The sequence below is a fragment of the Budorcas taxicolor genome, chromosome 15 (assembly GCF_023091745.1).
Source record: "Budorcas taxicolor isolate Tak-1 chromosome 15, Takin1.1, whole genome shotgun sequence".
Lineage (NCBI taxonomy): Eukaryota > Metazoa > Chordata > Mammalia > Artiodactyla > Bovidae > Budorcas > Budorcas taxicolor.
In genome coordinates, this window is record NC_068924.1 from 27,419,681 (window position 1) to 27,446,974 (window position 27,294).

The window sequence follows — 27,294 nt, forward strand, 5'->3', positions numbered from 1 at the left end:
GGCAGTGCATATTAGGAGATGGAAGCTTATCGCAGCCTAAATGGATTGTAAGAAGAAGCAAGCCTAGTCAGTCAACAGAAAGCAGCTTCACACTATGATGAGCTGGTTTTTAGTGTTCCCTGTAAAAAAAATCAGGTTCACCTGCTCTGAAGACTCTTCTGGAGGTAAAAGCCAGTGAACCAGCCCTTCAGGTCCCCTAGTGAGCTTTTCTGACTTAGTTAACATTGCGTACACCTGTTGAAAACCTTAACTACACTCTCTCCACTCCTCTCCATCTTTCCAGATCAACCTAAGGTATGTCTTTCTTTCTTTCCAGTGTATCAAATTCTGGGCCCAGACCAACACAAATGACACTTGTCCCTTTTGTCCAACTCTTAAATGACGGACCTGACTGGGGAGGATGAAGAGGAGAAACTGATGTGAACAGGATGCGCGGGTTCCAGATTTCTAAAACTCTATATTTATACAGTGACATATACTCATGCCATGTACATTTTTATTATATAGGTAATGTGTGTATAGAAAGTCTGTATTCAAATGTTCGTAAATGAAAGTATGTATATTATGCAGAAATGGTCTGTCCCCCTCACCTTGCAGGTCCTCTGGGGGAAGCAGATTATAGGTAAGGTGATGTTTCATTTGGCCTTGAAATTACGGTATTCCTGCCTAGGGCTGTTTTCAGATACATGTAAAAAACCAGCTAGGAAGCTACTCTTGCTTTACGGTCACCCTGCTTTGGTTTGGCTCAGCCTCTAGTCCATTTTCTTAAGGCTCATGTATGCAGATTTGAACCCTGGTGCTCACCTGCTGTTCAGCCAGATGCCTTGCTCACTGAAAGCCTCCGGAAGCCTCAGTGCTGTTCAGCCCCTCTCCTCCAAATGGAGAAAATGAGACTGATTGAGGAAAACAAGATGTAACCCTGACAGTTTGACTTTTCATTTTGAATGTTTTACTGTGTTAACACTCATTATTTGTACATGACATTAGGTTCACAGAATAGTCTGTTTTACATCAGCAAAATTCACAGTCCAAGAATAACAGTGTAACCAGGTCCCATTGCCCCCATGCCTCCCACAGACTTCTGTCCACCCTGCTTCCTGGGTAGTCATCCCTTCAGAAACTAGCACAGCCCACAGGTCTGTTCTGGGCCACGCCCTCCGTTTCCACCACTGCCTTGGCTTCTGATCAAGCTCTCACAGACCAAGCTTGTGAAGTCCTCACCTCTTCCCCTTCACTTGTGGTTTCCTGGTCTAGCTATTCCCTCTTCCCCCTGAAGGTTAAGGCGGTTGGTTCACAACCAAGTTGTTTGGTGACCTTGAGTGAGTTCCAGGCAGGCACTGGGGTGAGGAGATGTCTGTGCAAAATTACTTTCAGAATGATCATGGGATATAGGTTTGAATTTTTGAAGCCAGAAAGCTAGGGGGACATGTTTCCTGTTAGGGAGAAAATGGAGACCAAAGTAATATGAAGAAGGGAGATTAGATTTCAAGTTTATAAGTCATTTGTTCTGTGGATAGCTAGTTGGAACTGAGTCATTTTTCCACCTCTTCTTACTGAGCACTTCCAGTTCCTAGGTTTATACTTGGGAAAGTTGAGTTTCTATTAGAGCTTTGAATTTTTTCCTATCCTTTTATCTTTACTCTTAAAGGAAATGACTTCAGGCAGATTCTTTACCAGCTGAGCCACCAGGGAAGCCCAAGAATACTGGAGTGGGTAGCCTATCCCTTCTCCAGGGGATCTTCCCAACCCAGGAATTGAATCAGGGTCTCACACATTGCAGGCGGATTCTTTACCAGCTGAGCTACCAGGAAAGCCCAAGTAAAAATTAAGCATTAATAAAAAATTAGCTCCAGAGAAAGGATATTATTATATTACCAACAGCTGAATTTTTCCCATTCTTGGACCTGGAAATGCTTACTGGCACTGGCAGTACTTATGAGGGTAGCAGAGACTTTTCCTGTCAGAGCAAATAATTCTCTCCTCTGTGTTTATGTGATGCTTCCTACTTTGTCTTTCACCCTGGCCTGTCAGGTCATGAACAGACTTTTTCTCCTCTCTTGTCTCACTTGCCCAGGTTTACTGACTGGCATCAGTATAAGGAGCTGGATTTCCCGGGATCTCCTTGGCATCTCATAGGGTGATTGAAATGGCCTGAACACTCCCCACTGTAGAGGTCAGATGACCCACTTTCTTTGGTTAATGACATATTAATGTCTCCCGTTTGGCAGCTGTCATGAACAGGGAAGGTGGCAATGTGGAAGACCAGTTCGTTTTTTTCACTTGGGGGAGGGATTCATTTTTTATCCTGTAATCTTCAGATTTTATCTCCCCTCAACTTGGCAGCAGCCTTCGGGCCTTTTGCTGTATTTTTCAATATCCCATGAAAATTTAGAAATTAGAAATAGGTATAAAGAATATTCTGTTTCTTTCCCACAAATTCTTAATGCCAGAGCCGTAAAGAGAAAGAAGAAGGGGATGGGGGCTTAACTGCTTCCTAATGAAAGCCCCTGGAAAGCCGGCTGCCACAGGGGGACAGTGTGGCAGAGGTTGTGCGTGGGGGCCGGGCCTCATCATCGCTCTCTGCTTTCTTGTTCAGGATCCATCCAAAAGCAACACTTAGGTTTTGGCCACTGTTCTCCCTTTTCCCTCTGTCCCCTGGCCTGCACTGGTACAAGCCATGCAGACCCATGGGGAAGGCCCCTGATGCAGTGAGTGGAGATGGCACAGTCATTTTTCTGGTGTAGATTTAAAAATAGAAATATATAATACATATTTTTACAAGCAAGAAGCTGTGGTCAGGATTTTTTTTACACTTCAGAATTCATGGTTTCAGGGTAAGAAAGGAAGAAACCATGAAAAGAAAAATAAGTACAAGTTTTCTCTTTTAAAGAAAAAAGTCAGACAATGAGTCTTACTAATGAAGGGGTTGAGTTTTATGCCCTGGAAAGAGCTGGGGAAAGCCAGTTTTCCCCAGCATGGGTCAAGAATTATAAAGCAGAACGTGGCCTTTTCATTTCATAGAAGCAATTCTGGAAGTTTATTTACACAGTAAGTTCGGAACCAGAAGTGGACAGTCTCCGATCTTGCTGTCAGTCTCTGTGGTCATGGGGTGTTCCCAGCCAGCCAGAGCAGCATCAAGTGCAGTGGGAATGAAGAGGACTCGGATAAAAAACTGTGACTCAGTATTCTTGTTTTATTGGTTTATGGCTTATGGGCAGCTGACTGAGGCCAGGATCTCCCGAGGCCCTCCTTGTGTTTCCCTCTGCCTCTTCTGCAGGTATTTCCACTCTCTGCAGGTCCCATACCTGGAAGCAGTGTGTTGACCAGATAGGAATAGGATCCAGTGGAACAGTCAGAGAATGCAGCTCTTCCCACTAACACTGGTCTAGTCGACTGGCTTAGAACTGATAGGGAGGAAATGAACTTGGTCCCCACTGCCTGGCCCAAGAACCAGCCTGGGTGCCCAAGTCGTATGAGGAGTGGGGTGTAAAGAGCAGGATGGGGCCAAGGATGGCATCCTTCAAGGGACTCTTGTGGTGAAAGGAATCAGAAAGCCTGGGGGCTGCCATCCTTTCTCCACGCAGCCTAGTTCCTGAAGGTGATGCTGCTGGAGCCAAAAAGCCCTGTGTTCCTGACACTCTTGGCATAATACTAGTGCCACTGTGGGATGCCTTAGCCAAATAAATGAGGGCGACCTTGAGAGGGTGAGAAGGCAATGAAGCTGCTCTGATTATGTCAAGATCTTACTGCCACTTACAGCTGAACAGAAAGAAATCCAGGCAGGGGTATAGAGCATCAACTCTGTACCTGTAGAATGAATCTCCAGGATTCTGCTTTCAAGGATTAGCGAGGGGAGGACTCCTATCTGCTCTTAGCACCTCAGCTGCGAAGCTCTGGAGGAATGGGGCTTGGGTGGAGGTGGGGTGAACAGGCAGCCAGGAAGACAAAGTGCAGCCTATTGTATTTGCTCTCTTCTGGTTGATTTCCCATAGGGCATCTGGGGCTCCTGGGGTTGAGGATGTTTCAGTGCTGCCTATCACATGTAGACTAGAGGGTTCAGGTAGGGACAAGGAATTAATAAGGTAGAAACTCATTTGTCAGATGGAACCTTTTAGTGGGCACTTTTCCTTTAAGAGAGCTAAAAAGAGCTTTTTTGGCTAGAGAAGCCCTTTTTCCCATCGCACTTTTGGTCCAGCTGCAACCACAGAAAAGACGCTGGGAAGCAACACCCATCCTAGAAGATGGGCTCTGTCTTGGAGATGCTGTCTAAAACTGGGCCTGGCGAGCATCCGCTTTCTAACCTTGCCTAGCGCTGATCCCAGCTGTTCCCTGTCTTTGCACTCCCTCTCTGTCTCCTCGTCCAGCCACCCCCATTTGTACAAATTATTTGTACAAATTGTTTTTTAATTTTTTTTAATTCAAGAGGCAGTCTTTGCACCAAGGTTAGGTTTGTCTATACAGTCCCTATCTCTAAAGCAAATAGCAACCTGTGCATCCATCCGTTCCCGCTGACTGGCCAGCAGGGAAGCGAGATTGGCCCTTGCTCTGCCAGGGTACTGCAGAGACACCTGTTGGGCGGGGCAGGGGGAGGTCACCTTACTTCCAGAAGTAAGAAAAGGAGAATACTTTGGGTTGGAGACTCTGTAAAGGGATGGTGGTCAAAGGTTCAGGGCTGAAGTTTCAAGCAGCAGGATTTCCCAACTCAAGTCTGAGGTGACCAAGAGTATTCCCGCTGTCAGAGTACTTCTTTCTTCCCTGTCCTGGTTCCTACAGGTGCAGTCCCTGCAACCCACCTTGCCAGCTTTTCCTTCTTCTCTGTCAAGACAGAGGCATTGGTGGGTGGGCGAGGCTCTTGAGGTGCCCTGGCCACAGGTGCCATCCGTGTCTCCTCCTCGTGGCCAGGGTGAACCACCAGCTGCGGTTCGGGAGTGTCTCTCTCTCCTGCCCGCATGCCTCCTCACTTGAGCAGGGAGATGTCGTCAGCAAAGTCGTCGTGCTGGTGGCGTAGGCAGCGGAGGCAGCGCCACTGGCACACCATCAGGCAGAGGGGCAGCATGAAGAGCGCGCAGATGGCAGCCATGACGTAGGCTATGGTCATGAGGGTCGACTCGTCCGTCTGTGGGATGTTGTAGCCACAGTCTTCCATGTCGGGCGTGACGAAAGGGCCCTCCACCGCTGCCGTCCTGAACTCATCATGCACTGGGGAAAGGGCATATGTGAGTCACAAAGCAGCTAGGATTACACAGCAGAACGAGCTTCCTGGGACAGGCCTTGAAACCAGCCCTTGAGGAGGCTGTAGAATCTCCCTTCCGGGTGATGCTTAGGAGCAGGACAGACAGCCACTGCTAGTGGAGGCACGGCTCTCCCCGCCAGGTCATTGAGGGCAGCAACCTTTTCCTGTCTCCCTGTCCAGTAGGAATGATACCTAAAATCCAGTCATTCTAAGCTGACCAAAAAGCCAGCCCCACATATACTTAGTAAACTCACCTGCTCCTGCTGAAACTCAGTGGCAAGCCCCTGCTAGTCATGTTCAGCTCTGGCTTACGGCAGCTGACAGGGTCGCCGCTGGCCCAACCTACTGCCTGTGGATCTAGAGCTTTCCGGGGTGCCGGAGCAAATGTTACTGCTCCGAGTCTCCAACAGAGGTTGCCAGTCCAGGCAGGGGTCACCACGCCAAGTGACCACAAGAAAAGCACAAGCACAGACACTAGCTTTTACACAATGTGTGGCCTCTGGCTTGAGGTACTTCCCTCCCAGACGGATAGGGGCCTGGTGCCCTCACCGCTGGACAGGGAGAACAGACTGACCCCACACCCCCATCCCTGGTGCTCTCACCATGGCAAGCACTGACAGCAAAGCCGATTCGTTTCCGGGCCCGATCAAAGACAACGTAGAAGCCCTCCATGATGACCGCTCCCATGACAGTGCCGGTGGACGACTGTGAAATGGCGAACTTGTAACAGTCGTCTTGGGAGGTGGCCACATCTTCCACGGGCCGCAGGTATTGCTGAGGATGAGCAGTCACAGGGTGAGAGTTCGTGTTTTCCTCTCTCCCACACCAGCTCTGCCTTCTTGGTGTCGATACCCTTAGGCTGCGTTTGCCTTGGCCGCCCCTGAGCTCCATGGGTCTGGTTTCCCCCAGAGCCCTTTACCACTGGGCCCTCATCTGTTTTGTCTTCCGAGTTCCAGGAAGCCAGGCCTGCTGACTATCTCTTGGTATACTTTGTTCTCGTCCTGGGACCCCGCTGATCATGGCTAGGGACATACCTGTGGAAGGATGGTGATGCGGAAGGACTGGTTGGTGACCTCGCCCATTAGGTAGAGTGAAATGACTGGGAAAATGTTCCACGGGGTGGTGCCTGCTTGCCAGCACACCAGCTGCTCCCCTAGCCAGAATCCGTCTGGGAACTTCTCCGTCTGTGTTGGCAAGAAAGGGATAACAGTGAGACCACCTCGCCCCTCCCATTTTCAGATCACACTTACTGGGCCCTAGATGTGCTTTTCCGTGAAGTACCTAAACCGAGGGAAGCTAAGCCAAAACCCAGGGATTAGAGGAAGAGAGCAAGAGTGAAGGCTAAAACTGACCAGGGAGACTGTGTGCGAACAGACTGAGGCCCATGGAAGAGAACCACTTTTAAGTGATCTAAGTAGAGGGGTCTGAGGGTAGGCATCTTGGCTCTTGTGGAGGACTGTGGCCCTCGTGACTTTCCGTGACACTTCCGTTATCTTTTGTATCCCTGTCCTTACTCCCACTGACCGAGGAGGCTGCTTTGATGGATTTGACAGCAGCTTCGAACACTTTCTTGGGTAATCGAAGGTTGGTGGTGCCACTGTCAACGATGCTCTTGTCATAGTTGTACTGAGAGGGAGAAAAGAGGTTAGCATATCAAAAGCCTTTTTGATGCCAGGCATTGGCCAAAATTGGAGGGGTGAGTCTGACTACTTGGGGTCCTTCCTGGGTTGGCATCCTGGCTTTGCCACTTCTTTGGTGGATCTCTTTGGGCAAGTTACTGAACATCTGTGCCTCAGTTTCCTCATCTGTAACATGAGGATAATAAAAGTACCTACCTCAAAGAGTTACTATAAGCATTAAATAAATTAATATATTTGAAGTGCTGAGAATTGTGCCCGGCATATAGGAAGCAGTCAGTAAACGTTAACTCGTGTTTTCTTAGGTGGGTAGACATTCTCCAAATCTTGAAAATAAAAACGTCTTGTATAATACTTTTAACTTTTCATAATACATCTGTATCTGTTCTAACTTAATGTACATTAAGAATCTAGGTCAGGAATGCCCAGATAGTTCAGCTGCTGGGTCCTGCCATGTGTCAAGCACTGGGATAAACACTTTATTCATTTTCTCTGTTTTCACCACAGTCTTTGGAAAAGCTGGTTTTACTTCCATTTTGCAGATAAGGAAATTGAAACACAGAATAGTGACTTGCCTGAGGGCACGTAGCTAGACCAGAGCTAGAAACCAAGGCTCTGACTCTGAAGCCAGAGCCTTCCATAGCATCGTGGCACTGTGCCTCTCGGACCACTCGCCCAGGGTCACAGAGCAAGACGTGCTTCTTCCTTACCAGACGTTAACCCATGTGGGCCCTGGTCCCACATTAAATCTCTGATCCCGCTGTGACCTTTAAGTTCCTGGCAGTCCCACGCTCAGCCCCCAACCCTCCTGCAGGTCCTGCCCCTCTGCCTTATCCTCCCAGCCTCATAACTCAGGGTCTGGCCTCATGCTCTGTTGCTCCCCCTTACCTCTCCCTGCTTCCCCCTGGGTTTTGTTACCTCCTTGCAGTCCATTTTCAGATCCTGTCCATTGATCTCCACCCGTACAATGATCACCTCATAATACCACTCCCGCCTGATGGGCGTATACCAGAGGCTGCCCGTGTACAGCGAGTGGTCGATACCCCCAATGATCTAGGGGAAAAAAAAGGCAGTACCCATGAGCCGACACAGAAGGACAGCAAGTCACCCAGAGTGCCAGCAGTAGGAGCAGCCATTTCGGGGTTGAGGGGGCAGCAGGGCAAATCCCTCTGCACATCCGCTTTCTCATTTTCCTGCATCTAATCAGACCCCGTCCTAAAGCGATCGATACTCTCTTCAGTGTGTCAAGGATGTATTCAGGGGAGGAGGCTTTCCAGGATTTTTAATTACTTGTTTCAGAATCACACAACCCTTGATATAAAGTTATTTAAACCTAAACTGGCACAATAAATGTGGAGTGAATGATAACTTGCTTCTATTACAAGTTTTATTTTCTCTGCTTGTTGGAGATAGAGAACCATTCACCATTGTCCTAATTAATTAATAAATGGACTTTTAAACTCCTTACATCTCTGCCTTCTGATCATCAGACTGAATCGTCTTGATTTGAGAGGCCTTATTATTACTTCCTTTGAAGTTTTCCTAATCCTCTCTCCTCCTTTCCGAGTTTACCATAGGAGCCTCAAATCCTTTCTGGAAGGATGCAGAGAAGACAAGGGTGGAAGAAGAAAAGTGGAGGTGGGGACTATACAGAGGTTTCTCTTGATTCTTAGTAGTGGAGCCCAAGGCTGTGGTGGGGCCTCAGAGGGCGGGAAGCAAGGGGGCTCCCCTCTCCTAGGACCTACTCACCATGCTCCCTCCAACTGAGGCCAGCGCTTCCGACTGGTTGAGGGGGAAGCCAGCACCACAGAGCTGCAGTGAGAAGAGATTGGGCACGTGGGTCTGCTTCACCAGGGAGTCAAAGAACGGCTCCAGGGAGTCATCAGGCTGTGGCAGAGAGAGACAAGGAGTGAGTCCTGGCTCAGAGGGCCCCGGTGGAAAGAGGAGCGGGGCAGGGGGCCAAAGCAAAACTTGGGAGGGTGTTCCTGGGAAAAGACCATCTTAAGGTACTGAGATTTGGTGGTGAGAGGGACAGCAAGGCACACTGGCAGTGCAAACAGAAAAGATCTACAGTACCGTTGATTCCCATCTGCTTAACCTGTCTCAGAGTTATGGGGGCCTCTCTTATTCTAAAGATCCGAGAGTCAATAGAAAAAACAGCCTGTTCCTCTATCTGTCAGCATAGTTCAGCCCTCTGTAGGGATCAAGTTCAGACTGCCACCCTGTCCCCTGTCAAGCAGCTCTTTAAACGGATTTGTTTCCCTCCCTTCCTCAGTCCCCTCCCACCCCTCCTCTCCTCCAACTCTGTCCCTGTGCAGCGTGCAGACACAGTGCCTTGTTCCTCTCACCCGAGCGATCTCTGCATAGGCTAGCCCCAGGATGCCTTCCCAGTTGGAGCCATTGATGAAGAACTTGTCTGATTCCGTGATGGCAGCAATGTTGGCACGCACAGTGACGTTGGGGCCGTGGGGGATGCTCACCAGGTCGGTACCCAGCTCCCCCTCCCACTTGCCCTGGGTGTAGGGCACATACACGCCCTTCCGGAGGTCCCGGTACGTGCTGGACCTGTGCAAGGAGGCAGAGATCTGTGGGTGCATAACCACAACCAGTAGGGATCCGGCATCCTACCTACTCCCTGGTGCCTAATCTCATCACAGGTATCTGCACGCTGCTGTCAGGCTGCTCCACAGAGCATCCGTAGATGATTCACTCAGAACAGAATGTCAAGTGACCTTGCTTGGGGCTCGCTCTCCTGTGTCCACAGCTCATATTCTTAGATCTGGAGCTCAGGCCCTGCAAGAACAAGCCTAGGCTTTGTGTATTGTGCCTGCTGCTGCGGAAGGGACAGCTAGCGAGCATCTCCCACCTCTCACCCCCAATCTTATCTTGCTCCTAAAGAAAAGGAGCCATTGACTCTTGCTGCCTTGGGACCTGGTGGTACCATCTGAGTGGTAGAGAAAGTACCAGGCGGGGTGAGTGTGGAATCTCTTCAGCAAGTTCGTCCAAGGACAGGGTTTGCACAGGCACCTCAGCAGTGTGGGTAGGCAAGGCACAGCCCTTGGAGGAAACTTGCTCATCACCCTGAGTCCCCCCGCCTGTGTGGGATCACTCTGACCAGGGCTTGTGTGTAAGTCATGGGGCAGCAAGGGGACACAGATCTGGAATGAATGTTCTTTCACTCATCCTGACCACGCCCCCTTCCCTGACTGCTTTCTTGAGGTTGGAAAGTTAAAGGGGAGGGGCTGTCAGTCTCCTCTCATATGTTTTCACACGCAGATACACCACTTCCTGCTCTTCTGTTAAAGGGGCTCCCAGATCACCCCTCACTGCCCCTCATACCTTAAAAGCCCACTTCTACTGTCCCTCCCACCCATTAGTCAAGTCCAGCTGCAACTCCGGGGATGCACAGGGAAGCATTTAGCTTTCAGTCCCTGATGACCAGGTCAGGCAGTGGGATTGTGGAAGGCTTGTCCTTCGCTTCCTTGCACTGTGTCAGGTGAGGACACAGCAAAGGAAGCTGTCACTGCAGCGTGCTCAGCCTCGACTTAGATGGGTGTCGGAAAACGAGAGCCACTTTAGTCTGTGGGATGGAGCCCCCACACCCCGCAGTTAAGGTGGAGAGACAGGGGGCCCCGAGATTGTACTGTGAGTTTTGGGGCTGCTCTCCCTTCTTCCCTCCCCCAGGAAGTTGCCCTGTTTCAGAACTGGAATGTGTCCTGGCCGCCCCTTAACTTACCATTCCACCCAGCTTTTCTACTCCCCCTCTCCCTCCTGTCACTGGGTCACTGTCTGGGGAGCTGGTCCTTCTCCCTGCAGCTCCTCCCTCCCAGACCCTCCTTGGCCCTGGGTCTTTGGGAAAGGGCCCTCCCCCTTGCTCTCCCTGGTACTCACAGCTGCCTCTGGTAGTAGCGGTGCAGGAAAGGGTGGGGGGCAGCCCCTACTGCGAAGTTACTGCTGCCTGTGTCCACCAGGATGTTGAGCTGCCAGAGAAAAGGGAGAGAAAGATGTTAGGACACAAGGCCTGGACTCACTCCCTCCGTTGCTCTGTCCTGCACCCCCCGCCCGCCCTGGCCACGTGGTCTCCCTTTGGAGTGTCCAGGGTGAAGCTCCCAGATGCAGGACTGGACAGACTGGCCCCTGTTAGTACCGGGACCACAGACACAGGGTGGCGTCCTGTGACAGCCTCCTCATAGCCTCAGAAGCCTTGTGTCTGCTTCTGTCTTCTCTGCAGGACTGGAACGTTTTCTGTGTCATCAGAGCCACGTCACTGGCGCATGTATGTTTCCGTTCCCGTTTCTGCCATCAGATGCCCTTCCTCACCCTGGGTTCTGGCCCAGCCTGTCTGCAGAGCTCGCCCTTTCCCCTCATCTCTGGTTCTAGGGGGCACGTCACCGGCAGGCAGCCTGGCTCATCCCCCTCCCGGCTCAGAGACCAGCTGTTCTCGGAGCTGGCACTGGCCAGGGGCGCTGTGGGCACCAGGATGGCACAGGGAGACATGTTTCTGACCCTGCCTGCCAGAATAGAGCTCCTCACGAAGTGCTCCCCTCTGTCTCAGAGGGGACCCAGACGTAGGAATCCCACCGTCAGAGGTACTGGGGAGCCAGGAGTCCCGTGTGCGGCCCTGGGAAAAGCCACCTCTCAGGCCCGGTGTTGGCTCAGCGAAGACAGACAGCTGTCGTCCTGCTGTTCCTCGCTGTGCAGCTCCGTCTTCGTCTCTTCCGCCTCATCCTTCTTCCTCCCGAGATGGCCTGACCCCTCCTCAGGCGGTCAGCCATTTTTTGATGCCTCCTCCATCCTCACAGGCAAAAAGGAAATGCCCTGGTCCTCAGGAGCACAGTGATCTGTCAAGGGAATCCTCTCTTGGCGGCTTACTGTGCCGTTCGCCTCAGCTCCTCCCCCGACCTTGGGGCCCTCCATTTCTGTATCGCTTCTCCTCAGTGCCGTGAAGTCAGCTGACCTCGGCTGTGGTGCAGGCTCTGACCTTGTCACCCTGGGCAGGTCACTGTGTTTCCCCCACCATCTGGTTCTTTGGCTTCTTCCTGCTCTCAATGGTCCTCTGGGGCCCCGCTGACTACACCTCCCCCAGCGCCCACTTACCCAGCCCTCAGACCCAGCCCTCCTCCCCTTTCCCAGCCCCAGCTCCTGGCCTGGCTCCCCTTTCTTCTCATCCCCCCAGCCCAGCACCTACCTCTCCCCTCTGTCCCTCTCCCTGGTCTCTTAGCAGCCACCAGCCCCAGATGCTGCGCTTTCAGAGAGAATCAATACAGCGGGAGGCACAGCAGTTCAGATTTCAATCAACCAGGTTAATGATTAAAAAGGCTGCTTCACCCACCCACTCCTCAGGACGCCGTCCCCCACCTGCCAGGACTCTGGTCTCTATCCTGGGGGCTGGCCTCAGGTTTACAGGGATCCCTGTTACCACTGGACCCCAAAGAAAGAGGGTCTCCACAAGCTGGTGCCTGTGGTTGGGTGGGGGGTTGGGGTGGAGTACGGGCACCTGGCCGGCCCTGAGGGAAACCAACCACCCTTGACCCTGGAATGGCAGCCTTATCTGGGGGCTTCAGGCCTCCCCACTCCAAATCTCTCTCCTGCAGGGGGAAGAGCCCTCTCTGCAGGTCCTTCCCTTCCCAGCCTGGAGGGCCCCGTCTCTCCTGGTGCCCTTCCAGTCCTAGCCTTTCTCCTCACCTGAGGAAGGTCTCCCCACTCTGCCCAGGGAGGCAAGACTCCCTCCACTCCCTCCCCCTCCCTCTAACAACCCCCCACACCAGGAATTCAGGCTCCCACTGCTCTCCCCGCCTCCCCCTCTGCACCCTCCACAAAAAAGGGGGAAACCAAAATAAACAGTTGCCATTTCCTCCCAAGCAAATGTCCTGTCAGTTTGCCCTTTGCACTGTGATCCTGCTTCTGAGAGGTGAATTTGGTTCTGTCCTTCCCACATCTCTATCATGAGTCCCCTGGGCAGCCTGAAAGGGGAGGGTTTACATGCAGCCAGATCTTAGCTAACGCCCTCCCCTCTTATTTCACCAAATAGGGGCATCCAGATGGACCCCCCCATCCCCCACGACTATCATTCCATCTGTCCTTGCTGTGCTGTGTCCTGCCTCTCAGTGGACCCTCCTCCTAGCTCTGGAGGATTCAACTCTCACGCCACCCTACCCCCACCCCCAAATCTGCAGTTCTTCCTATTGGCATTTATAAATGCTTGTCCCTTCATTAAAAAAAAATCTTTACTCTCACACCCGCCTCCAGTTACCCTCTCTCTCCTCTCCCTTCACAACCAAAGTTATCGGACAAGCTGTCTTCATTTCTCCACCTCCTACTCATTCCACAACCCATCCTCAAACTGAGTCTTGCCTCTTTCCCTTCCTCCACTCTAGCACAGCCCTTACTACGGTTACCAAGAACTTCACATCAGCAAATACAAAAGACTGTTTTCAAATCAATTGTCATCTCACTTGACTTCTCTAGAACATTCAATGCTGCTGACCCCTCCCTCTGTAATAGTTATTTTTTATTTGACCATACCAGTCTTGGTTGAGGCATATGGGAGCTAGTTCCCCAACTGGGGATGGAAGCTGGGCCCCCTGCACTGGGAGCTTGGAGTCTTAGCCACTGGACCACCAGGGAAGGCCCCCTCCCTCCTTGAAACACTCGTCCCTGTCGCATACTTTCTTCCCGCTTCTGATGGATCTTCTGTCTACTCTGCAGGCTCACGTCAAGGCCTGGGCTTTGGTCCGCTTCCTCTCCCACTCTGCTCTGTCCGCAGGACATCTCATCCATGGCAACGGCTGCAATCACCACCTGTATCCCTGTGACTCCTGAACTTAAAGCTCCAGGTTTTTACTCTTTGTTGAACTGCCTCAAAGACACCTGAACTTCGAGATGGCCAGGGCTGACCTTACCTGGTCCTGCCCATCTGTCTTTTCTCCAAAGTTTCCTCTGTTAGTCACCATCCGTCTGTTCCATAAGTGAGCAGCTTCAGAGACATCCTAACACCTTCCTCTTCACATCTCTATCCAAGGCATCAACGAGTCCTGTCCAGTTAAGCTTAAAGGCCTCTGAAAGTATTCACTTCTTGCCAACTCTTTTGCTACCCCTGGCAGAGCTCTCATCTCATCCTAGAATATCACAATAGCTTCTCAACTGGTCCTGGTACGTCTACCCTTGATCTCGCCAACTTGTTTCTGTACTGTGGCTAATGTTCTTTCCAGAGTGTAGATGTGAGCAAGTTACCCTCCCATGTCAATGGTTTTCCTTTTGCTATTATGATAAAGATTTAAAGCTTTAATGTTTCCTATAGAGCCCTTCATGGTCCAACCCTGCCTCCTTGTAGTCAGCCTAGCTTTTCCCATACTTCCCACCAGCCACAGTGGCCTCATTTCAGGTCCTCCAATCTGCCATGGTCCCCTCCTCAAAGACTGTTGCGTGGGTCATTCACTCTTCATGGACCATCCTCCTTTCCACTTGCAGTTCTGTCTACTCATCATCCTTCAGTCTGAGCTCAGAAGGGACTTCCTCAAGGAGAAAGACCAGGTCATATTTTCTTATTAAGATGCTTCCATAGGACTTGCCACTGAATCTCACCTTTCCTTGTATCTAATTTTTTTTTTAATCTCCATTGTGTCCCCAGTGCATATCACAGTGCCTAGCAATAAGCATATCTTATTTATTTATTGGCTGTGCTGGGTCTTAGTTGTGGCATGCGGGATCTAGTTCCCTGACCAGGGATCAAACCCAGGCCCCCTGCATTTGAGTCAGCCACTGAACCACCAGGGAAATTCTCATATAAGTATTCCTTGAATTAATGAATGGTTAGAGGAAAAAAGGGAAAGAGCTAACCTACCCTATTTTCAGGGTGAGGGAGGGATCTCTCAGTGGCCCCCAAACTGTGGGTGTTTTTAGATTATATGTGTGGCTCTAGCTCAGACCTGCCTTCCTCTCACCAGGCCTACTGGTCTGACCGGCAGCCTGGAGTCCTTGAATCATCTTACATCTTCCCCGTCCCTTGGGGCCAGGTCAACTCAGAAGTCTCTGTAGCTCTGGCCTTGAGATGCCCAGAGGGCCGCAGCTTGGGGTCAGGACTAGGTCAGTGCCAATCACTTAACAAACAAGCATGCCCCTGGGGGCCTTTGAGGGCAGGTAGCTTCACAGGGAAGTGCTAACAAGACCTTCAGGGACCAATGCACCTGCCCATTCTGCTCTACTGGCAAGGCTCCCCTAGAGGGGTTTGCAGCAGTGATCTTGGATGATGAGACAGGCATGGAGCTGGTGAGATCAAGGTAAACTCCTTGTCCCCCAAATCCCACCTGTCTTGGCCCCTGCTCTCACTAACAGATGGGAGTTGCTTCCATTCTTCTGGATGAAAAGAACCTTCAGGAGTCATCTGTCTACTTGCCTGGAGACATGGGAGCTTGTTCTCATTCTGAGAGTTCTCCAGTTATTAAGAGTTATTGTTCTGGCCAAACAAACACAACTTTCCTTGGCAGCCTTCGCTAGGGTCTTACCACTTTTGCATACCTCTGGGCGGGGGCTGTAACTCTGATTCTTTCTGCTAAAGGAAAGTCTGTTTCCTTCTGTGTCGGCCTCAGAGTTTATGGGGAAGAGCCCTTATATTCTTGTATCACAAGCCTCTTGGTTGAGATGTAGGAGCCTTTCTTCCATTTCACAGAGGAGAAAACTGAGATCGAGGGTAAGTAAGGATTTGACCCCTGTTACACACAAGCCTTCCCAGGTGGCTCTAGTGGTAAAGAGCCCACTGCCAATGCAGGAGACAGAGGGGACGTGGGTTCGATCCCTGCAACAGGAAGTTCCCCTATAGGAGGGCATGGCAATCCACTCTGGTATTCTGTGGAGAATCGTGTCTGGAGAACCCCATGGACAGAGGAGTCTGGCGGGCTACAGTCCCTGGGGTTGCACAGTCAGACATGACTGAAGCGACTGAGTGCACACACAAGCCACAAAGCTTGGGTCGTTTGGTTCTGCCCATCCGTGAGAGTCTGCTCTTTCATCTCCTTTACATTCCTGTCTCTCTCATTTGGAAAGGAAAGGCAGATTGTTTCACTAGTGAATCCTACCTGCTGTGTCCCTGCCCATGTGTGATCCCCCGTAACTTTGATGCCGGACTTGGCCACATTATTTGATTTGACCAATAGGACATCAACAAAGGAGGAAAGCAGAGGTTTAAGTGTGTGCACACTGGGTGGGGAGGGCACTGGCCTCCTGGGGTGTGGCCCTGAGACTGTACGTGAGGAGGCTCTGTCTTGCCTCCTTGAGGTTGAAAGACTTCATGGAGGAGGAGGTCCAGCCGGCCCAGCTTCATCTGGCCCCCAGCTGACCCACCAGCCACGTGAGGAGCCCAGGTAAGCCCTGCTGGAGAACCACAACCAACCCACAGAATCCTGAGAGACGATGACTCTTGTTTTACTTTGTTACGCTGCATCAGATAACTGATAACAAAACTTCCTGAATTAAATCCTGAGACCCTTGACTTCGGGGGCGCCTAACCACCCACAGGTCAACTCCAAATGCTGTCCCTTTTCTCTTCCCCCTCTCTCATCATGCTTCTCAAGTTTCACGGGAGCACAACCATCTGTCACCTGCGCACAGTCCCTTCCCTTTGCCTGAAATGTTCTCTCCCTGTTTTGTCAAACTTCTGCTCAACTTCCAAGTCACCATTTAAACGTTCTTTTCCCCAGCGGTCTTGCCCTGACGCCCCAGCCCAGCCTGGACTCTCACAGGTCCTCAAGAACACATGCTGCTCCGTCTACCCCCGCATCCAACTTGAAACCATTTATCCGATGGCTGTCTGTCCCACACATGGCGAGCTCCACAAGGGCAGGGAGCACGTTTCTGAGCTCATTATCTAGTTCTTACCTAGCCCTTAGTAGGTGCTCTGTAACGATTTTTCTTAAACTGTAATTTAATCATAATTGCCTCATTTGGTGCAGGTTTCTGGGACTATAGATTCTTGCTATTAGTTCTCCCTAGGGTCCTTTCAGGGATGATTTCCAGTCAGATACTGTGTATGGTGATGATAACAGTGGATGCCCACCATACCCATGAAATTGACAGAGTAGCTGCCCAGGTTCTTAGAGCAATTGGAGTGACTTCAGGACTTGCTGGTCCCAGAGGCTTCTGAGTCAGCTTCGTCTGCTTCCCTAAGTGGATATCCCCAGACCTAAGTTTGCCCAAGGCTGAGAGAGAGGGGCAAGGAAGGACACAAGGAGCAAGTCAGCAGCTGGGCATGGCAGAGGGCCAGCGCAGCACACAGCTCCTGCCTCTAACTGAGTCTGGCAATTCTGTCCCATCCAGGCGCCTCCCACCTTGACCAAGTCAGCTGACCGGATAGAAATGGACTCCTGTCCCAGACATCCTCTTCTTCCACTTCGCTCTCCAGGCTGAAGCTGGCAATCGATACCTGGGAGCAAGCAGACTCCTTGGTCTTGTTTTTAAAGGAATCGCAAGGAGGCCGGGTCACCCCAAACCCTAAGGGTACACTTCCCACTTTAGACAGGCTGTTCCGTTTCCCCCAGGCTCAAACCCAGCTCAACTAATATTTATCAGTGCTACCTATTCAAATGCGATGATAAATGTAAATGGTCAAAAAACATATATGCCTACTATTCTGAAACAACAGATCTAAGACAATGGTTTTCAAATTTTTTTTTTAAGCAACAGAAGCTTTTTCCAATCTCATGCAGTATTCCAGTCTATCAAAGAGAAAAAAGCAGAAATGCTGTGGTTGGAAGAGAGATTTTACTTCCTGTCACTCCATCCCCTCCTTGCCTCAAAGTGTCTTTTTAGCACCTTCAGTCTCCACGAAACCCACTTAGGAAATCCTACTCTGAGGGTATCACAGCCACTGCTGCCTGCTTATTGTCAGATGGTGTGTTCTTCCCGTTGTCTAGCCTCATCCCATCCGCAGCTTACAGGTGCTGTAATCATCTCGGAGTCTATCAGGTGAAAATGAAGCTGATCTCTGGCATATACCTGCTTTCCCCCATGGTGCCCAGTTATGTTCCAACATGGGTCTGTTTGCTCGAGCCATAAGGAGACACCAGGGTTCAGGCCTTGGGCTATCTGGTGAAAACTCCACAGGTGCTGGAGTCGAACAATTGGTAGTGTTCCCCAATCCCGAGAGGCCGACCAAGAAGTCCAGCCTGTACTTGGTGGGGTAACAGTGGTCAGCAGGCAGGGTAGCCACTGGGCCCCTCCCGCCAGGAGAAGCCCAGGGAACTCTAGGACCAGGAAAGTGGTCTGTTTCTAGAACTCCCTGCTGCCCAGGTCCCCAAGCCAGGTGGCTCCCAGCAGACAGAGAAGTTAGATGTCAGGGAGGAAGCTTTCCTGAGGGATGTTTCTCTTCCTGGATTTTTAACCACAGTTTTCTGCTTAGTTCTTTACCAGAGATACCCAAGAAGGGCTCCTGACTGCCTACCTTAGTAAGAGGACACAGTCTTTCTCAATGCCTCCCACTCCCAGCTCTGAACTCTTTCCTTCCAGACCTGGGGAGGTGAAGGAGGAGACAGGTGTGAAAGGACAGCCTGAGAATGCTGGCAGAGGCTTATGTACAGTTGAAGCCCAAACCCCAATCTGGAGGTCGCCTCCCAGTGCTGAGGCCAACACTGTCTGGGGTTGTTGGGTTTCAGGGTTGTCTAACTTAGAGGGTGGTTCTTTGAGTTCAAAAGTTTTCAACCTTTTAATTAATCTTAATTAATTTAATTTTCAACCTTTTAACTCAATCTGCCAGTCAATCAACCAAACCTGGAATTCCACTATTGAAAAACAAAACTGACCTATGCTGAGAGGCCTGGGAGACTTGGAGGCAGGTGGGACGGGGGGCATGCCTGGTGAGTGGAAAGGTGGAAGGTACAGGGTCTGCCTGCTTACCTGTCTCCTAACCTCTCCCTCACCCTTGAGGTCCTGTTACAGAATCCCACAAATCACAGTTTGAAAATCATTCTAGGGAGGGGTCAGGAAAACCACTTCGTGTCTTCATGGTTTGGTTTTGTTTTGTTTTTTTTTAATATTTATTTGTCTGCCCTTGGTCTTAGTTGCAGCATGTGGGACCTAGTTCCTTCACCAGGGATCGAACCCTGGCCCCCTGCATTGGGAGCATGGAGTCTTAGCCACTGGACCACCAGGGAAGTCCCTTCATGGGTTTTGAGATCCTGAATCTTCATAGTTTTCTTTCTTTCTTTTTAAAAATATTCATTTACTTGGCCATGCTGGTCTTTGCAATACTCAGGATCTTCAGTCTTCATTGCAGCATGTGGGACCTAGTTCCCTGACCAGTGATCAAACATGGGCCCCCTGCATTGGCAGCACAGAGTCTTAGTCACTGGACCATTAGGGAAGTCCCACTTGTAGTTTTCTATTTTTCTGATTACTTTTCTTCGCTCTCTTGATCTCTGTACCCCCTATTCTTCCCTAATCATTTCTCTCTTCTCTCTCCATTCCCTCAAAGAATGTCTGTTTGCTAATTTGACTTCCATAGCTACCTCTCTGCAGGTGATCCTCAAATCTTCCTGTCCAGTCCCAACTTCTCTCCTGGTTTCCAGATCCCCGTTCTCAGCTGAGGGCTTCCCCGATGGCTCAGATAGTAAAGAATCTGCCTGCAATGCAGGAGACCTGGGTTCAATCCCTAGGTCGGAAAAATCCCCTGGAGAAGGGAATGGCAACCCACTCCAGTATTCTTGCCTGGAGAATCCTATGGACAGAGGAGACTGGTGGGCTACAGTCCATGGGGTCACAAAGAGTCAGACACGACTGGGTGACTAACACTTTCACTTTCACTCTCAGCTGGTTGCATCCACAAGAATTGTCCACTGGCATCTCAAAGTCAACCAACATGTCCCAGACTATAGAGGGCTGGAAAGAGCCAAGTATGTGGAGTTGGAATCCAAAGATCAGGATTTGAATCCAGCTCTGTTCTTCCATAACTGAATAACTTGGAGCAAACCACTTAATCTCTTTGAGCCTCAGTTTTCTCCTCCCCAAGAGGGACATGCTAATACCTTGCCTGTGTAATGAAAGCATAATAATAAACATGGAATTTTGGTAAACTGTACTGTGCTTTAAACGTGCTCAATTGCTCAGTCATGTCTGAATCTTTTACAACTTCATGGGCTATAGTCTGCCAGGCTCCTCTGTTCATGGGATTTTCCAGGCAAGCATACTGGAGTGGGTTGCCACTTTCTCCTCAAGGGGATCTTCCTGACCCAGGGATCCAACCTGTCTCCTGCATTTCCTGCATTACAAACAGATTGTTTACCACTAAACCATCTGGGAAGCACATTGTGCTTTGAAAGCTTGTTCCTTTTGTTGTGTACCCTGACACAAACACAGTCAGAGAAGTTCAAAGGAAGTGGACTTCTCTTCCCTCTCCCCTGCCAGGGGCAAGGAACATCCGGTTGACCTGACAGGTGATGCCATCTCTCTGAAGACTTCTCCTTCACATCTTCTTTCAGACCCATGTGTCCTAACTGAGATCCTCTTCTTGAATTCTAGACCATCCAAGTTATTCTCCAGCCTGGAAATGTTTTCCTGGAACCAAAATTCACTAGACCATCTCTCTGCTGCCTCCAGAATGAAGCCCAACCCCCAGTCAGCCTCACAGCATCCTTATCACAACTTCCAGCTTCTTAGCATAGCTCATGGCTCTCTTTTTGAAGTTTTTCTCCCCAACCACTCTCCAAATAGCAAAGCTTTCTCATTTTTCTAGGCCATATTCAAATGCTACCTTTTCTAGCAAGCCTTTCCTAACACTGTCAGAAGTAGCCGCTGCTTTCTGTATACTTCTAAGACTCACTGTTCTTCTGGTTTTTTTTTTTTTGGCCGTACCTTGCAGCATGCAGAATTCCCAACCAGGGAGCAAACCCACACCCCCTGCAGTGGAAGTGTGGAGTTTTAACCACTGGACCACCAGAGAACTAACTTCTCATTGTACCAAGTGTACTTGGTCTTACGTGATATTTAGGCGCTTACGTATCTGGGTCTTACACCAAATGATGAGTGCTCCAAGGACTAAGACCGACATATCCTTTTCTTTTGTACGTGGTAAGTGTTCAACAAATATTTGTGAAACTGAAAATTGACCACCACCAGACTTCAATCCTAACAGTTAAATTATGAGCCTGTGTTTGGATGGTGATATGCATACCTTTCCAATGAGATGACATTCTTTCATTGAAGCGAAGAGAATGAAAATGCTTTCTCGAAGAGCTCCAGCCCTGCACTTACAATGGCTCATCCACAGTTCTACTTAGAAGTCTTACACTTTATTTATTCATTTGCTGAACACTTTTTAGGTGCCTTTTCTGAGTATGATGCTATCATAGATATTAGCTAAGGAGAAATGAAATCCTGCAGAAAAATAATCAATTAAAAAGGACATTGTCCTCAAGAGCTTGGTGTTTTATGAAATTTATATGTCACAAACACAGTGACATATGCTGATGAATACAGTAAGGGAGATGAGAAAATGGAAGCAGGATCTCTAATAAACTCTCTAGTAAGGCTGAGTAGGGCTTTCCCACGTAGGACTAATGGTAAAGAATCCATCTGCCAATGCAAGAGACATAAGAGACGCGGATTTGATCCCTTGGTTGGGAAGACCCCCTGGAGGAGGGCATGACAACCCAGTCCAGTATTCTTGCCTGGAGAACCCCATGGACAGAGGAGCCTGGCGGGCTACAGTCCATAGGGCTGCAAAGAGTGGGCCACGACTGAAGTGATTTGGCACAGAACACACGCAAGGCTGAGAGGGAAGTCAAGGGTGAGACAGGGTCCAGTTTACTGACCAGCCAACTGGCTAGTTATTTTTCAGTCCCCATTTCTTCGCTAGAATCTTAAAATGGTTAAGACCTCTTTATATAATGCAGGAATCACTGGAAAGAACAAAATAATCTATATAGAGTTTATTTTAAAACTTTTATAAACTGTAACCATAAATACAAAGATATATTCGTATATCCGCACTCCTAAACCATCCCCGGCTGCCAGCTTTCTCACAAACGGTCTTGTCATTTTCTAATTCATCCCAGATGGGAATCTTGAAATCATCTTTGACACCTTCTTCCTCACCCTCACACCAGTGTTACCAAGTCTGGTCTAACTGCTTCACACCGTCCTTGCAGCCCGGTCTCCTTCTCATTTCCCTTGCTTACAGCCTCACGCCATCCTTGTCACAGCCCTCCACATTTGGACCTTTGTGATACAGCCTCCTGCTACCTGCATCCCTCAGTCCCATTCTTTCTAAAATTCAAATGTTTCTTTCTAAAAGATTGCTTCTTTTGTCATTCTGCTGCACAAATTCAATTTTCCCCTCACTTTGGCAGACCAAAGTCCGGCGTGGGTTTCTCACTGTCTCCTGAACAAACACGCATAAACCCAGACACACATAACTCATTCTCTCATTCACTGTGTCCTCACTTGGTCTCGGGGGAGATGGTGGGAAGGAGTGGATACACAAGGGAAGCACACAGTTTTGGGGGACCTTTCTTCACTGAAATAGTCTCGCCCCTCCTATCCATCCTTCAAGACCATGCTCACAAATGCTCACAGCACATCTCTGTGAGACTTTGCCTGATTTTTACCTCCTCCGGGACATCTATAGGGACTTCCCTGGTGGTTCAGTGGTTAGGACTCCATACTTCCACTGCAGCGGTCATGGGTTCAATCCCTGGTTGGGGAACTAACATCCCACATGCCATATGATTTGGCCAAAGTAAATAAATAAAGTGAAGAAAAGAACCCCTCCCTCAGAAGAGTATAGATGGAAAAAAAATTTTTTTTTTAAAGCAAATAACACCTACAGCATCCACTCCACTGTATTACAGATCAGTAATTTTCAAACCTGAGAGTCAGCTTGCGATTCTGACCTAGGTATGGATGCATGGTGCGAAGTCGCTTCAGTCATGTCTGATTCTTTCGTGACGCTATGGACCATAGCTCAGCAGGCTTTGCCATCCATGGGATTCTCCAGGCAAGAATACTGGAGTGGGTTGCCATTTCCTCCTCCAGGGACTTAAATTTTCACTTCCACACTAAAGCTCTTTGAGGCAGAAAATACATTTCCTGTCTCTTTGTGTCTCAGTCTCCCAAACCCAGCAATTAGTTGCCTGGCACACAGAAAGTGCACCCCAAGTTTCACAGTTACTTGTTCAGGGCACTGTGCCTGTCACATTCTCATTTGGTGCTTCCAGACCCCAGGGTCAGGAAAAAGGCATCCTTCTCCCAGACTGCTGGGGGGAGAACTGAAGTCACCCAAGAGCGTGCAGACTGGCCGGTGTTGGCCTGGGAGCTGTAAGACCACCCCCAGAGTTGCCCCATCTGCCGCGGGCTCCTTGGGCTGGTGCTGAACTTTAGGCCCACTTTCCCAGTCTCCTGGGAAGGAGGGGGAGGGAGCTGACATTTATTGGGAAATTGCTCTCTGTCAATGTGTACACTTTATCTCAAGGGTCCAAGGAAGTATGGTTAATAGGCCCCCCATTTACACGTTCTACATGTAAAATGTGGAGGCTCAGAACACTCAAGTTTTTATGCTTTCTTGTAGAACACAGAAGAGGCAGAAGTGGCCAGGCAAGTTAGAAGAAAGTGATTTCACATCTACTGGAGGTCAAGTATATGTCTAGGTGCATTGTTTTAGATGCTTTCACCGACAAAGTCTCTGTTAATCCTCACTATCACCTTGCAAAGGAGATCTCATATCACCCATTTTAAAGACACAGCAAGAGCCTCAGAGAGGTTATGTAATTTTCCCAAGGCCACACAGCTGGGAAAAGGAAAGGCTGTGGGTTGTGGAGCTGGCATTCCGGGTCTGTCTGACCCCGAAGCTCTTGTTGGTCCCACAGCCTGTCCTGTGTCCATGTCACAGGATCTATGCACAATTTGCACAGCACATCAGTAGCAGAAACGGGAAGAGAAACCAGGTCCCACAGCTTCCTGCTCCCTCACAACACCTGGCCTCCTGTTGGCTCAGGCTGCTAGAGGCCTGGATTCAGACTGTGTCCTTCTACTGACTCAAGTCTGTTTATAGTGCACAGGCAAGAGGAGGGGTAAGTGGGGGAGCCCAGAGCCTTGGATCCGCTGGGGGGTGGGGGGTGGGAGATAGGCCTGGGTGGCATGGACCTTGGAAGTGTTGCTTCCATCAGGTAATTGGAAAGGGGGGGCTGTGTTCTCCCCCAGATTGGTGTAAGTGCTGTTGAGAAGTCCAGGAAGTGTAGCGGTTCCCTCTGCCCATAGACACACTCCCACCTTCACCGACCCTCACAAGGACAAGCCTCCCAGACACAGATCCGGGGGAGGGGGGTGGCTCAGATTCAAGGTGACACTCACCAGCACATACTCAGCCATCCTGCTACCCGTGCCCAGGACTCCCCACTGAGGAGGCAAATGCTTACAGAGGTCAGCCACAGCAACCCCAGGGAGGGCTGCTTGTGGCCAACTCCTACCCAGGCAGAGGCGCAAAGGTTGCACCCTCCATGGCCACCTAGGAGGTACCTTGGAGGACTGTCAGGAAGCACAGGGCATGGGGATCTGGCAGGCAGTGTTTTCTCCATTGCTGCCACCCCCAAGCACCTATCAGCTCATGGAAAGAGTCTCATCCTTAGAAGGGGGTTCTGGCTCCTTCGCTGTATGCAATTTATGATCTGTCCTTTCCCCAGGCTCAGTTCAGTTCCCTCTGGCCAGTGCTCAGGGAGGCATCAGGTGGGGGAGGGGCTGAAGTGCAGGCTGCAAAGGGGTGGAGAGGAAGGAGGGACTGGGGAAGGCAACACTCAGCTCACTGCTTCTGGCTAGAGTGGAGGTCACAAGAAACCTCGCTTCACTGCCCTGCGGCCGCCCAGACAGAGGGAGAAAAGGGCTGATCCAACTCATGCCAGGATCTCTTGGTCAGAACCCTAGATGCTGAGACTGGGGGACCAAGACCCAGAGCAAAGGGGTGGGGAGACTCAGGCATGGTGTGGGCTGACACCTGTTCACAGCCCCTGTGGTTTGGACTCTTCACCAGATCAGGCCGCCCCCATCCACGTGTTTTTCTTGCCCTCAGATCCTTCCTGAGGGGTGTGTGTATAAGACTAGGAGTGAGGGGAGGACAGTCAAAGCCTGTGAGGGGAAGGGAAGTGGGAAGCGGGGCTTTGGGGCTGACTGCTGCCACTATGATCCCAGAGGATATGTTTGGGAGAGGATCCCTCCAGCCCGCACCTTGCAGCCCCCATTTTAGCAGGAGCCCCCTGCATGCTACACCCCCAGCCTCTCTTCCTCGGCTCATGAGGAGGGAGGGCAGTGCTGGCCCAGCAACCTTACCGTCTGTGGGGGGCTGCCCACGGTCATCTCCACGTAGTAGCCCTGCCCGGACTTGCCCCTCAGGTTGTCCACCATCTCCACAAAGCTGCCCCTCCGGCCGGGCTCCTCAGACTCCTCGTCGGTCTCCCGGGGCAGCCGCAGCCCCAGGGGGGCACCCCCCAGCCCACTTCGCAAGGGCAGCCGGATGCCGGGCTGGGAGCCGTGGGCAGGGAGCACCCCGGAGCCCATCCACAGAAGGAGCCAGGACAGTGCTTGGGCCATGGTGGGCCCTGGCCTTGGGGCACTCTGGGCTCACTTTGGCCCACGTCCGTCCCTGGGGCCTGCCCCCAACTCTGGGTGCTAGAGGTGGCTTCTCAGGAGAGTGAGCAGGAAGGCATCAGGGCTCCAGAGCCTGCAGGCCCCTCAGCCGGCCCCTGGGCCAGGAGGTGGGGATCAGACAGGAGAGATCCTCAGAGACAGAAGGGGAGGAGACGGCTCCGGAGCCCGGCTACATCTGGCTGGTGGTCCAGCCTCAGCGGCGGTCCGGGAGAGGCCGTCTCAGGCCCCCCGGGGGGCTGGGCGGGGCAGGCATGGCAGATCTGAGGCTGCTTTCCTGGTCTTCCTGGTGGGGCGGCGGCAGGGGAAGGGTCAGGGGCTCCAGGCTCCTGCGGCTGCGTTTGCTGCTCAGGCCACCATAATCCCAGCTCCCAGCTCCCAGGCAGCCCGGGGAGGCGGAAAGACTTGTGGTGGTGGCTGTCAAAGCCAAAGGGTTTTCGCTTTTCCCTGGGATTGCTGGGAAGTGTAGTCCTCCCACGGCAGGCAGCTTGGCTTCCGGGGCTGGTGAGGGGTCTGGGATGCCCTCTGCCGAGCCGGAGTCCACCCTGCAGAACCCTGGCTGCGCGGGAAGGGCCGTGGAGATAGAGTGGTGGCTGACCTTTCTCATTCCGTTAGTCCTTCACTGGGCATTTCTGGAGCACCCGCTGTATGCCAGGCACTCTGCCAGGCCCTGGGGCCACAGAGAGAAATTTTAAATGCACGTGCCACACACAGAATGATGGGACTTTAAGAAGTAGGGGTTTGGGGGTGGGAGAGTCCCTGGGAAGACTCAGAGGGAGGAAGTAATATTTAATTTGAACCTTAAAGAATGGGTGGATTTTCTAAGAGCAGAGATTTGGATAGCAAGACTACGGGGTTTAGAAGGGTATTCTTAGCAGCCAAAGGAAAGAGCAAGGTCAAAGGGGAAATGAAGAGAGTGGTCTGCTTTCACTGGAGCCTGCAACCTGCAGGCAGGTGAGAGCCACCTGGGGCTTCTCTCAGCTGAATCTTTTTATGTCTTTGGTGCTCTACCCGCCCTCACTTCCACCCTCACTGAGGTGAATCTTCAAGCCCCTACTGATTTCTGTGATATCAGTGAGCTGAAGGTTATGGCCATGCTCAGCTCTAAAGTGTTATCATTCCAAGAAGTATCTTTATGTTAACTGGTAAGAGCTTAAAACAAAAAGCTTTAGAGCTAAAATAGCTTAAAGGAGCAAAGTCATATGATTATATTAACATATTATTTATCAAATGTGAAACTATTGTCAAATTACAGAAGTCTTGATTAAAGCCAAAGAGAAGCTTCTTAAAAACAAGATAATAGAAGAGCATGGAAAACATAACAGTGACAGGCTAAAGTGATTCCCCCTGGTGGCTCAGATGTAACGAGTCTGCCTGCACTGTGACCAAGACCTGGGAAGACCCCCTGGAGAAGGAAATGGCAATCCACTCCAGTATTCTTGCTTGGAAAATCCCATGGATGGAGGAGCCTGCCAGGCTACAGTCCATGGGGTGACAAAGAGTTGGACATCACTGAGCACTAGACCATTCAGGTATGACCTAAATCAAATCCCTTATGATTATACAGTGGAAGTGAGAAATAGATTTAAGGGACTAGATCTGATAGACAGGGTGCCTGATGAACTATGGATGGAGGTTCATGATATTGTACAGGAGACAGGGATCAAGACCATCTCCATGAAGAAATGCAAAAAAGCAAAATGGCTGTCTGAGAAGGCCTTACAAATAGCTGTGAAAAGAAGAGAGGTGAAAAGCAAAGGAGTAAAAGAAAGATATTCCCATCTGAATGCAGAGTTCCAAAGAATA

General features: G+C 50.5%; 2 protein-coding genes across 3 annotated transcripts in view; one reads left to right on the forward strand and one right to left on the reverse strand.

Annotated features, from left to right (window-relative positions):
* Window positions 1-8,337, forward strand: part of RNF214 (ring finger protein 214) — a 53,967-nt gene extending 45,630 nt beyond the window's left edge. For both annotated transcript variants that reach the window (XM_052652923.1, XM_052652924.1), the window contains exon 15: window positions 317-8,337. In XM_052652923.1, coding sequence (XP_052508883.1) covers window positions 317-382 — 66 coding nt within the window. In that variant the 3' untranslated portion in view covers window positions 383-8,337. The remainder of the gene's footprint in view (window positions 1-316) is intronic.
* On the reverse strand, window positions 956-25,869 carry BACE1 (beta-secretase 1). Its single transcript, XM_052652925.1, has 9 exons — window positions 25,174-25,869; window positions 10,762-10,850; window positions 9,219-9,435; window positions 8,620-8,757; window positions 7,789-7,923; window positions 6,758-6,859; window positions 6,268-6,417; window positions 5,836-6,007; window positions 956-5,199 (listed from the first exon to the last, which is right to left on the reverse strand). The coding sequence occupies exons 1-9, from the start codon at window positions 25,432-25,434 to the stop codon at window positions 4,958-4,960; spliced, it is 1,506 nt and encodes a 501-aa protein (XP_052508885.1). The 5' UTR covers window positions 25,435-25,869; the 3' UTR covers window positions 956-4,957.
* Window positions 25,870-27,294: the final 1,425 nt, after the last annotated feature.

Bases quoted from the DNA above. Each gene is read 5' to 3' on its own strand.
- BACE1 (XM_052652925.1), bottom strand. From the start codon at position 25,434: ATGGCCCAAGCACTGTCCTGGCTCCTTCTGTGGATGGGCTCCGGGGTG. The intron at 8,758-9,218 runs GTGAGAGGAACA...TCTCTGCCACAG, and splicing joins CCTATGCAGAGATCGCTCGG to CCTGATGACTCCCTGGAGCC. The intron at 6,008-6,267 runs GTATGTCCCTAG...GCTCATCCTCAG, and splicing joins GCATCACCATCCTTCCACAG to CAATACCTGCGGCCCGTGGA.